A 12,536-nucleotide genomic window follows, 5' to 3' on the forward strand; every position below is an offset into this window, starting at 1 on the left:
GGGGCACAGCACTGGGTGTATGGTATAGGAGGAGCGGGCACAGCACTGGGTGTATGGTATAGGAGGAGGGGGCACAGCGCCGGGTGTAAGGTATAGGAGGAGGGGGCACAGCGCCGGGTGTAAGGTATAGGAGGAGGGGGCACAGCGCTGGGTGTATGGTATAGGAGCAGGGGGCACAACACTGGGTGTATGGTATAGGAGGAGGGGGCACAGCACTGGGTGTATGGTATAGGAGGAGGGGGCACAGCACTGGGTGTATGGTATAGGAGGAGGGGGCACAGCACTGGGTGTATGGTATAGGAGGAGGGGGCACAGCGCTGGGTGTATGGTATAGGAGGAGGGGGCACAGCGCTGGGTGTATGGTATAGGAGGAGGGGGCACAGCGCTGGGTGTATGGTATAGGAGGAGGGGGCACAGCGCCGGGTGTATGGTATAGGAGGAGGGGGCACAGCACTGGGTGTATGGTATAGGAGGAGGGGGCACAGCACTGGGTGTATGGTATAGGAGGAGGGGGCACAGCACTGGGTGTATGGTATAGGAGTAGGGGGCACAGCGCTGGGTGTATGGTATAGGAGGAGGGGGCACAGCGCCGGGTGTATGGTATAGGAGCAGGGGGCACAGCACTGGATGGATACATTTATATAAATTCCTGTGACATTTCTCCCTGTGTTTGTGTCCTGTATAGAGGTCGGAGGTCAGAGGACCTGAGTTGATGGTGATGGATGAACATCAGGTGTCAGTGGGTAAGAGGACACTTTCAGTCATAGTAAGATCAGTAAGGACATTATAGAAAACATATGTTGCTGTAGAACTTCCTATCAATTTGTCAGTTTTGTAAAAATGACCCTTAAAGGACACCTGTCATCAGGTCTGTGTCACTTGTCCTGTCACCTCTACCTGTTGGAGCAGCTCACAAGGATCCCATCCCAGCCTTTATCTAGTTATTTCATACATTAATCATTGTAAAATCATCTATTCTTTATCATGTAAATGAGGCTGGTCACATGGTCAGAGGCAGTGATGTCACCCCTGTTACCCCTCCCCTCTCCTCCCTCTGCTCATGTCTGTGTGTAATGTATAGTAAAGCATTGCTAGTGTGTGTGCTGCATCTGCTGACATGCTGCATCCTCCTAATATACAGGTGTGAGACACAGACATCAGCTACACATGAATCTGACATGTTCTGCTGTAACATGGCTGCATGGAGCTGCTGTATCTCTCCTATACACACACACACACAGGCTGCAGGGGGCGTGGCCACCAGCACCAGGAATCACATCATTATACAGCCTCACATCATTATACAGGCTGTCAGTCATGCACTGGGGGTGTGGCTGTGCCTCCCACTCATGAATAGAGTGGACAGCTTGAATATGCTAATGCTTCATTGGACATTTCACAGGTCATTTGCATACAGCTTTAGGACCTCATTGCTTAGGTTTACAGGCATGTAGAGGGACAATGAAGGGATAGAGGCAATGCTCTCTAATGGCAGTTTATGAAAATATATTTAGTTTAGGGGGGTTATTTTGCATGACGGGTTCTCTTTAACAATGGAATAACGGGATAAGATAGAAATCACCGGAGCCGGACAGCAATGAGCTCGGTGCCCTCCCTGTGCCGGAGCTGCTGCAGGGACTCGTCTAATCAATGTTATTGTTTGTATCATGAAAAGATCTTTCTGTATCAATTCCCAAATCTCTATGATAAGGTGATTACATGTGAAGGTACCATAGTGAAAAAAAGAAGAAATAATAAAATTCCCTGTACAAAATAAAACCCTAAACACAGTGGCCCAGATATATTATTGTGTCTGCACCGGCTGTTTGTAGGTGGCATGAAAAAAGTGGCTTTGAAGTTTGCAGTTTATGAAGTGTTTGCGCCACAATTGCGGTAGCACTTTGACAAAACTGTGCACTTACAGGTGCTTAGGCGCAGTTTTAGGGTGGTTCCACACTTTGCGTTTTGAACCAGTTTTTAGGCTGTTTTTAAGCAGTTTATTACTGCTTTCCCCAATTATCTTAATTAGAATAATTGGAAAATGGACAAAAACGGTCAAAAAACAAATGCGTTTTTTAACGGACTTCTTAAAAATGAGTTCAAAACGCCACGTGTGCCACCACCTTTAGGGCTCATTCATGCGAACGTAGCAGCCGCACCATTTGCTTCCATCATATCCCCGATGACGTTTATGGCACACAAGTTGTATGGGGCTCACATTGTCTCACCGCAGCCTGACTGTGCATGGCGAAATAGTTTGCTTTGTTACGGCACCGGACGCTCGCTTCTCTATGGAGGGGGAGAAGCATTGCTGTATGTTCTCCTGGGCTACGTCATGTGACACAATGTTGCACATTTACTGAATTGGTCCTGCGCGTTCCCCGAGGTGCATTGTTCCGACGATCCTGCACAGCTGCCGCAATTCACTAAGATTGTGCGCCCAATATCCTGCATGTGTCGCTTCCCTGCTCAGGTCCCCGGAGTTCACCTTCTTCTTCCTGGTGCATGTAAGTGCATTGTCCGTGTATAATGTGCTGTGCGGGGAGTCACTAAGATCCTGCGCCCGATATCCTGCATGTGTCACTTCCCCGCTCAGGTCCCCAGAGTTCACCTTCTTCTTCCTGGTGCATGTAAGTGCATTGTCCGTGTATAATGCGCTGTGCGGGGAGTCACTAAGATCGTGCGCCTGATATCCTGCATGTGACGCTTCCCCGCTCAGGTCCGCCGGAGTTCACCTTCTTCTTCCTGGTGCATGTAAGTGCTTGATCTTGCGACACAATTTTAATGTTAAATCCCGTGGTTTGTCTGAATCCATCGGATCGTCCGACGGACTGCAACCCCCCCCCGCCCCCCCCCAATTTGTCGCGTGAAAGCTGGCGCAATCGCGACACAATCCGATCACGCGCGACACAATTCCAGTGAATGCCCTTAGTAAATAAGCCCCATTATGTCTAGAATCAGACACAATTGCGCACACGGTGTAAACTGAAAGTGCACCATGAATAAAATGATGCAACTATGTCACATCCCGAGAACAGACCGGATTTATTAAGAACGTGCGACACTATTCGATTATCTGGCTCAAACTGCACATTAGTGAGGCAGATGGCACCAGTTTTGATATATCTGGGCCAACATCTGTAACATGCGAAACATGTACTATATTTTTTGGTGCACTTTTTTTCTTTTTCGAGACATTGTGTGCTCACTGCGCAGTGACTGGGTGTCGTATGTGTCATTGGTGACGTCGGACCCCCACATGTTTGTGTGCATGAGGTCGAAGGGGAAGACCGAGAGGCAAATATTCCTTACTTCTCCACTTTCAAGAGATGTACGTTGGTTATATAAAGTCATGTCAGGCCCTCCCCATCTCTGCCAGGGCAGACATCAAGCACCAGACGTCGGGAGAGCCGGTTATGATCTCCCTGGATGCAGATCCATCAATAGGGCTTTCCATGCTTGATTTTATTGCTGAGCCTCGATACAACCATTATACTTGTCAAGCAGCTAAATACCTTAATGAGAACATACTTCTAGTGGTTTATTAGGTCACTTTCTGCTGACGGGTTCTCTTTAAGGAAGTCTTGTGACCAATTTTATCCCATGTTTACCATTGGACAAGACCTAAAGGATCTTTTTGTTTGAACTTTATGACCAGAACCTCTTTGGATACATGATACATATCTGATACATGTGTCTTGTGTGTGTTTCCTACAGATCTGCTCTACAAAAATTGTATCGCTTTAGGATCTCCACAAGACAATCGTCATATTCCACAGGAATGTCAGGTAGGTGAAATTTAGTATCTATTGCCCAATTCTATACTTTGGGTAACTTGTTGTCTATTTAGTTGGTGGTTTTGATCCGTTTTTAGGTTAGAACAATGACTCCAAACGTGAAATCGGAGAATGAGGAAGAGATGAGTATTCAGAAGTGTAAAGCGAGGATGATGCCTGCAGATATTAACTCGGGTCAGTATACCATATGTTATAAACTTATACAGTACAGGCCATAAAATGGATCAGTACTTTAACCCCTTCCCGCCGCAGCCTTTTTTCGTTTTTGCATTTAAATTTTTCATTCCTCACCTTAAAAAAATCTATAACTTTATTTATTTTTCCATGTAAAGAGCTGTGTGACGGCTTATTTTCTGCGCAACAAATTGCACTTCAAAATGGTGGTATTAATTATTCCATGCCGTGTACTGGGAAGCGGGAAAAAAAATTCCAAATGCAGTGAAATTGGTGAAAAAAACCTGCATTTGCGCCGTCTTCTTGTGGGCTTGGATTTTACAGATTTCACTGTGCACCCCAAATGACATGTCTACTCTATTTTTCGGATTGGTACGATTACGGGGAGACCAAATTTGTATAGGTTTTATAATGTTTTCATACATTTACAAAAATTAAAACCTCCTGTACAAAAAAAATGTTTTCTTCTGGCGCTAATAACTTTTTTATACTTTGGTGTACGGAGCTTTTTGTAACTTTTGATGACGTTTACAATGTTATAATTTTTTAGGACTGTGAGACCTTTTGATCACTTTTTATAGAATTTTTTTATATTTTTTGAAAATGGCAAAAATAAGTGCTATTTTCTATTACGGAGTTAAACGCAGTGAAAAAAAAGTTATATTTTGATAGATCGGACATTTTCGGACGCAGCGATACCAAGTGTGTTTATGATTTTTACTGTTTATTTATTTATATGTCTTCTAGGGTAAGGGGGGTGATTTGAATTTTTATGTTTTTTTATTATAATTTTTTTTAAAACCTTTTTTTAGTTTTATTTTTACTATTTTTCAGGCTCCCTAGGGTACTTTAAACCTAGGTTGTCTGTACGATCCTATCATATACTGCCATACTACAGTATAGCAGTATATGGGGATTTTCCGTCTTATTCATTACAATGTGCTTGCACTGATCGTGGGTGTTACCGGTAAGTGTTTGCTGCAATATGCAGCAAAGACTTACCGCCTATGGAGAGGGCGAGGCCTCACCATGCACCCGCACCCAGCATGTGACATAGTATTACGTCACATGTCAGTAAGGGGTTAAAGGGAATCTGTCACCAGGGACCTCATTTTCACCAGAGGCAGATTACAGAAGCCCATCACACCCGCGCTGCCATCTCTCCGGACCATGTAAACAAACAAGGGCACGGAAGCCTGGGAATAGGGACGGGTGAGAAGATGAACTCCTGCCAGCTTCTGTGCCCGGACCAGAGAGACGGCAGCGCGGGACGCTGGGAGGGACCGAGGAGGTAAGTAAATGTTTTTGTTTGTTTTTTTAACCAGCCCCCTCCCGGCCACCAATGGGTTTCTTTATGCTCTCAGACAACCCCTTTAACGCTATAGATGAGATTCAAAGGGATTAACAATTTACCCCACTGTTGCTGATACTGAGTCTTTGTGTCCTACAGAGGAGCCTATCAAAAAGTGTCTTGGATCTGGAAATCCCCTGGAAAATCATAAGATCCCTCACGACTATCAGGTAGATTGGATAAAACCTCTTTAACCCCTTAAGGACGCAGGGTTTTTCGCCTCATTTCTCGCTCTCCAACTTCAAAAATCCATAACTTTTTCATTTTTCCGTGTACAGACCTGTGTGAGGGCTTATTTTGTGCGTAACAAATTTTACTTTCCCGTAATGTTATTTATTTTAACATGCCGTGTACTGCGAAGCTGAAAAAAAATTCCAAATGTGGAAAAATTGAAAAAAAAAACGCACGTGCGTCACGTTCTTGTGGGCTCAGTTTTTACGACTTTCACTCTTCGCTCCAAATAACACGCCTACTTTATTCTTTGGTTCGGTGCGATCGCGGTGATACCAAATTTATACAGGTTTTATTGTGTTTTAATACATTTTCAAAAATTAAACGAATGTGTACAAAAAAGAAAAAAATTTTTTTGCCATCTTCTGACGCTAATAACTTTTTCATACTTTGGCGCACGGAGATGTGTGAGGGGTCATTTTTTGCGAAATGAGGCGATGTTTTCATTGCTGCCATTTTGAGGTCTGTGCGACATTTTGATCATTTTTTATTTCATTTTTTATGTTATGTAAAAAGGTGTAAAAGTCGCATTTCGGACATTTGGGCGCCATTTCCCGCCTCGGAGGTCACCGCCGGCCGTAACCATTTTTATATTTTGATAGATCGGGCATTTTGGGACGCGGCGATACCTAATATGTCTGTGATTTTTACTGTTTGTTATGTTTTATATCCGTTCTAGGGAAAGGGGGTGATTTGAACTTTTAATATTTTATTAATTTTTTTTATTTTTTAAACTTTTTTTTTTCACTATCTTTTAGACCATCTAGGGTACATTAACCCTAGATGGTCAGATCGCTGCTACCATATACTGCAATACTTCTGTATTGCAATATATGGCATTTTTGCAGCACATTCATTACAATGAGCCACTGGCTCATTGTAACGAATATGCAGCTGCCAGATAGCCTCGTGTCAAAAGAAGACACGAGGCTACCATGGCAACTGATCGCCGCCCCCTGATGACGTTCGGGGGCGTGGCGATCAAAAAAAAGATGGCGGCGCCCGCGCGCCGCCGTCTTTTAAACGCCGCCGGCGACTTTGCCGGCGGCGTTTAGGGGGTTAATAGCCGCGATCGGTGCAAGCACCGACCGCGGTTATTAGCGGTGGGGGTTTTGTGCAAAATGCAAAAACCCCCACCTCTGTATGAAGAGGACTCAGCCCGTGAGCCCTCTTCATACATCCCTTATACCTCTGCGCCGTAGAGCTACGGCGCAGAGCGTTAAGGGGTTAAACTGTTTTGTATCGTTTACACTGCACATTAATCTGCCGTTATTCAGAGGCCTTTTTTATACTTGGATTTTTTTTAGGGTAGAAACGTGGCCAACACTAAAGCCGAAGGCGTGGAAAACGATGAAGTAGATCTGCTTCAGTATAAGGAGAAGGAATTCCCACCAGGTTATAAAAGGTTCATAACGATGATGTGTTTTTCTTAAATTTGTTCGAGTGTCCTCACAAATCCTCTATAATCCCTACAGATGCAGCCGATACAATTAGAAGACCAAAAAGGCCTCCCAGTCCCAGAAAGACTCAAAGGATGAGAAAACCGATCAAGGTATGTCTTTTTTTTTTAATTTTGCATTCTACTGGTGTCCAACCGGTTCGTTAAAGGGAACCTGTCACCAGGGACCTCATTTTCACTAAAGACAGGTTGCAGAAGCCCCTCACACCTGCAGTGCACATCTGCCTCTCTGCCTTTTCTAAGCATTTGCATTACAGTATAATTGTGTGTTATAACTTACCTTGCACCCTGACAAAATCCTGGGGTAGAACAAAAAACAACATGTGCCTTGTCTGTGTTACTCACTCCTCAGATCTTAGCCCCCACCTTTGTGCTCCTGTACAGATCCTCCCTCCTGCTCCTTCTTAGAGGTTACAGTCTGGTGAGGTGACATCAGTGGGAGAGGGAGGAGCTGAACAGGAGCACAAAGGTGGGGGCTAAGATCTGAGGAGAGAGGAGTCTGCAGCACAGACTAGTCACATGTTGTTTTTTGAAATGCATCCAAACCAAAGCCCAATCCCAGGGACTACCCCAGGATTTTGTCAGGTTGCAAGGTAAGTTATAACACACAATTATACTGTAATGCAAATGCTTAGAAAAGGCAGAAAGGCATGTTCTCACTGCTGGTGTGATGGGCTTCTGCAACCGGTCTTTAGTGAAAATGAGGTCCCTGGTGGCAGGTTCCCTTTAAATTCTTTGTAAATAAAGAAGCAAAAGATAAGATAGAACTGAACACTCGGCATGCATCCTCCTTAATCTTATGTTAAAGGAAACCTACCATCACAATCAGACGGCAGATTCATCTATTGGATGATAAAAGTGCCCCAGAACTTTTATCTGATAAATATGTAAATGATCTGAAGGGGCTGCTGGGGGAGTGGAGTAGCTGCACCGTGGAGCGGGAGCTACGGCTACTCCACGCCTCAGAACTCTGGCTTTTCAGACGAGTGCTATTTTTCATTAGCTATCTTCAGCCGTTTGCCTGCTAGCAGGGATTTTACCTTGTCCTCCTGGCTGCTCTCCCTCACTTTGTTTTGCTTGGTAATCATATCTGGATGCTGGAGATGATTGTAGGGTGCGTGGTTCTTGTTGGCACTAGGAGAGGTGAGCGCTCCCGATCTGTAGTTAGCTAGGTGCTGGAGAATATCAGTCCTGACCATTGCTCGGAGTAACAAAAAAAAATCTCCAGGACCTTGAAATATCACAAGCCTCATCACAGGCTTTAAAGGGAACCTACCACCACGAATCTACCTATAAAAGGTAGATCGGGTGGTAGGTGGATCAGTAGGACGTGAGGATAGACCTTTTAAGGGCTAATCTTCACATCCCCGCACTTTTTTGATAACTTTTATTAGCCGAATATGTAAATTTTGTTATGCGGCTACCGGGACGTGGAGTAGCCGCAGCTGAGGCTGCAGACTGGATAGGACTGATAAATATGAGGCTGGGTCTCGGGATAGGAAGAAGCCAGCAGCAGGACATAGGGATCATAGGAATTGTCAAGGGCTTTCTCCGGCTGTACTGAAACAATTTTTTATCAAATAGTTTTATAGTTTCTCTTAAACTCGACTGCTAAATATTACTGTTCTTTTTTTAAAGTCTGAAATTCTGAGGTTTGGCAAAGTAGAGAGGAGACTGGAAGACAAAGAGTACGGCTGTACAGGGGATGAACCCATCATGCATATTATTACTGGTGAGTCTCATCACTTATCATGGCAGCCAGAATAGGTTGTGTATATAGAAGTACAGTCGGCCTTAATGTACACAAGCGTATAAAAGCGGCCCTATATACTGTCCACCGTACAGTGAGCGGGACGTATAAAAATGTAGAGCATGTCCTATTTTCTACCGTATTTCCGTCCCGTACGGCCCATAGAAGTCAATGGGAACGTATAAAATACAGGCTAAGGCTATATTCACACTGCCGTTGCCCGCCCGTACCGTACCGTACCGGGCAACGGCAGTGTATGGGGAGAGGAGGAGGAGGAGGTGAGCGCAGCTCACCCCCGCCCCTCTCCATAGCAACCTATGGCGCACGGCGCCGTATTACGGGAAAAGATAGGACAGGTCCTATCTTATTCCCGGGTACGGTACGGAACGGTACGGTACGGAACGGCACGGTGCCGTGCGCCCATAGAAGTGTATGGGGGACGAATATCGGCCGTATATACGGCGGCCGTATATACATCCCCCATACGTTCGTGTGAATATAGCCTTAGGCTGCATTCACACACGTTTGGTGGACGTATGTACGGCCGATATACGTCCCCCATACACTTCTATGAGCTCACGGCCCTGTACGGGTGCGGCACCGTACCGCTCCGTAGCCCGGGAACAGATCGGACATGTCCTATCTTTTCCCGCGTTATGGCGCCGTGCGCCATATGTTCCTATGGAGAGGGGCGGGGCTGAGCTGTGCTCATCCCCCTGCTCTTCTCTGCAGCACCGATGTATGCCCGACGTACTACGGTATGGCGGGCATACATCGTGTGCATGTAGCCTAAATACGTGTTGCATACGGCTGTGCTGTATCCAGAACCAGTGGTTGGTGCGTTCTGTCAGCCAGCTAATAGTCACCAGCCATCATTTGCGTCCCATATTTGCGGCCAGAATACAGTCGTATATACAGAACAGAAAAGACCCTACGGTCGTGTGCATGAGGCCCAACGCTTGCGGCAGCAGCTATCTGGCGCACAGTGACAGAGGGGCCAGTGCCCATCACTTTGTTGCAGATACAATCTGGCAATTTGGTGGAAGTTATTAAAGGGGTTGGTCACTTTTATGAAAAAATTTTGCCCGATAAGGATTGACAAATTTAGGACTTTTGTGGACTTTTGCTCCTGTTAGTGGCTTTAATCATGAGTTTTTATTTTTTTGAGTAGTGTTATGGGGCGGTAAGAGGTTTTATTATTTGCCACATTTAAATGCTTTCTTCTTATTCTGAACTTATTTTTATCATGATAAGTTACACAATGGGGCACATTTACTTACCCGGTCCAGTCGCGATCCTGCGGCGCGTTGTCCGACGAGGATTCGGGTCTGCCGGGATTCACCAAGGTCCGTGCGCCCAATATCCTGCATGTGTCGCTGCTGCGATGAGCTCCGCCAGAGTTCACCTTCTTCTTCCTGGTGCATGTGAGTGCTTGATCTTCAACACAAATCGTTTTTTAAATTCCGTGTTATTTCCGAATCCGTCAGGTTGTCCGACGCCCACGCCCCCCCCCAGTCACGTGAAAGCCGGCGCCGATGCACCACAATCCGATCGTGTGCATCAAAAACCTGGGGCAAAACTGAAATATTCAGGAAATCTGACGAAAGTGCGATGTTCAGACCCTTAGTAGATGAGCCCCACTGTTTTAGAATGCATAGTATTGTGTACTGTCACCAGGTAAACTACATTCTTCTACTCGTCCCATTTTCACACAAGATGAGTCAAGTTCAGTGGTTGCCGGGGGATTTTCACTTCAGAAGCCCCCAACTTCTTTTCTTCAGCACCCAGAAACATGTGAAAATGGGATGAGAAGAGTCATATTTGCCGGACTTTGGGAGAGATTTCACATAAGAGGGAATTCTAGAAAGGAACATCTCATCCCCTACCTGAGGGACAAGTAGTTTTAGTGGGGTAAAACCTGGTGACAGGTTCCCTTTAAGAACCTGAATGCCACAGTATTAAAGGGATTAAGCGCTTGGGATATGAGGTAACACATTACTTTTTAATGTAATTGTATGTATATATTTAACAATGACAAAAATGTCACCCAAAAAAATTACCATCCTTTTGTATAATCATTTACTTTGAGTCAACATCTGCAAAGAGTTTGTATGTTCTCTCTGTGTTTGTGTGGGTTTCCTCCGGGTCCTCCGGTTTCCTCCCACACTCCAAAACATACTGGTAGGTTGGTTAGACTGTGAGCCCCATTGGGGACAGGGACTGATGTGTCAAGCTTTGTGCAGCGCTGCGGAATCTGTGTGCGCTATATAAAGGAATTATTATAATTGTTGGTGAGAGGTTACCAATCTTTCTGTTCCTATAGATGGATCCTATAGCAGATGTAGACCGGCTTCTAATTGTTCAGAAGATTGTATGGCCGCAAAAGACTACCAGGTAGCTGTACGTCCCTGCTCTGTCATACTGAGGCTTTAATCAATGCACCTTCTATTATTAAACATTCTGTGGCAATAATCAGGTAGAACCTGGAACGGATGAGGCCACGTCGCAGAGCGACAGCGAGGAAGAGATGTACCTGGCAGCGCAGCAGAGGGTTAAACAGGAGGACGGCAATGAAGAGGAGTGCAATCCAGGTCTGTAATTGTACAACCATTCAGAACTTTATGATTTGTGATATTGTACGGCGGGAAAGTGTCGTGAACATTTTTATAATAATCTTTATTAAGAAGTTCTCTTTAGTTTGTAAAGAAACAGACGGCAATGAGCCCCTTAGTGACAATGTTACTTCTACATTGTTATGGCAAATCTGTCTACAGGATTGAAAAAAAGGTCTCTCTCTCCTCTCCCGTTTGTTACACAGCTGTGAGTGAGTGTTGACTCCTCCTGCTCTCTCCTTTGCTGTAGTATGCTATGAACAGTATTAAAGGGCACCTACCACCACGATTCTACCTAGAAAGGTAGATCGGGTGTTAGGTGGATGAATGAAATGTGAGGATAGCCCTTTTTTGGGCTAATCCTCACATCCCGGCTATCCTTTAATAAGTGGGTATGTACATTTTTTTAAGCGGCTACTGGGGCGTGGAGTAGCTGGACATGAGGCTACACGTCCCGGCTACTCCACGCCCCAGTAACCTCTTTTCTCCGCCTACCATGTACCCGGCGTTCTGCGCATGCGCGGCCATAGCTCCGAGGCCGGCGCTACTGCGCATGCGCAGAACGCCGGGTACACAATGTCAGGAGATGATTCTGCCTTAGATTCTGTGTCCTTATTGGCTGGGCTACTAGAAATAGTGCACAAGAGCAGAGATCAGCATTATGGGAAGTGAGGGAAAGTGCTCTGGCCTCAGTGCCCTTAGCTGATGTCACAACCAGGAAGTGCCCGCCCACTTCAGAGGAAGCTATAAAGAAATGTACAGCTAAAGCTGATAGATATACAAGGATGGATCTCAGGCTAGGAAAAAGCCAGCATCATGATATCGGTATCCAAAAGTAGAGAAAAAAAAGTTATTTGCTATAGCCGGAGCCCCCAATGCTTCTTTTTTTTTTTTTTTTTTGTTTGTTTGTTTTTTTATGGCGTATATCTCAATCAATAGCGGGACACCAGCTCACAAATTAGCTCCGAAATTCAGACTATATTAAGACTTTGTGGACCAGTCTTGTACCGTGAGTAGCTCCATGTGGGCGAATTGTGCACCCCCCATTATTGATTTTTGCATGATATCGTTGAAAGTGTAAAGGTTTACTTTAGAAGGAAGAAGGCCATGGGTAACAAATAGAAGAAGATTAGCACACAGTGCTTGGATTAGTAATTTCCCC

The 12,536-nt window shown here is 45.2% G+C and overlaps 1 protein-coding gene across 1 annotated transcript in view; it reads left to right on the top strand.

Annotated features, from left to right (window-relative positions):
- LOC140106445 (uncharacterized) overlaps window positions 1-12,536 on the top strand; it is a 39,506-nt gene that overhangs the window by 23,403 nt on the left and 3,567 nt on the right. The window contains exons 8-16 of the mRNA XM_072130894.1: window positions 686-743; window positions 3,718-3,788; window positions 3,875-3,971; window positions 5,422-5,492; window positions 6,861-6,948; window positions 7,029-7,105; window positions 8,651-8,744; window positions 11,086-11,156; window positions 11,239-11,353. Of these exons, the coding sequence (XP_071986995.1) occupies window positions 686-743; window positions 3,718-3,788; window positions 3,875-3,971; window positions 5,422-5,492; window positions 6,861-6,948; window positions 7,029-7,105; window positions 8,651-8,744; window positions 11,086-11,156; window positions 11,239-11,353 (742 nt within the window). The remainder of the gene's footprint in view (window positions 1-685; window positions 744-3,717; window positions 3,789-3,874; window positions 3,972-5,421; window positions 5,493-6,860; window positions 6,949-7,028; window positions 7,106-8,650; window positions 8,745-11,085; window positions 11,157-11,238; window positions 11,354-12,536) is intronic.

The sequence above is a fragment of the Engystomops pustulosus genome, chromosome 11 (genome assembly GCF_040894005.1).
Source record: "Engystomops pustulosus chromosome 11, aEngPut4.maternal, whole genome shotgun sequence".
In the NCBI taxonomy this organism is placed as follows: domain Eukaryota; kingdom Metazoa; phylum Chordata; class Amphibia; order Anura; family Leptodactylidae; genus Engystomops; species Engystomops pustulosus.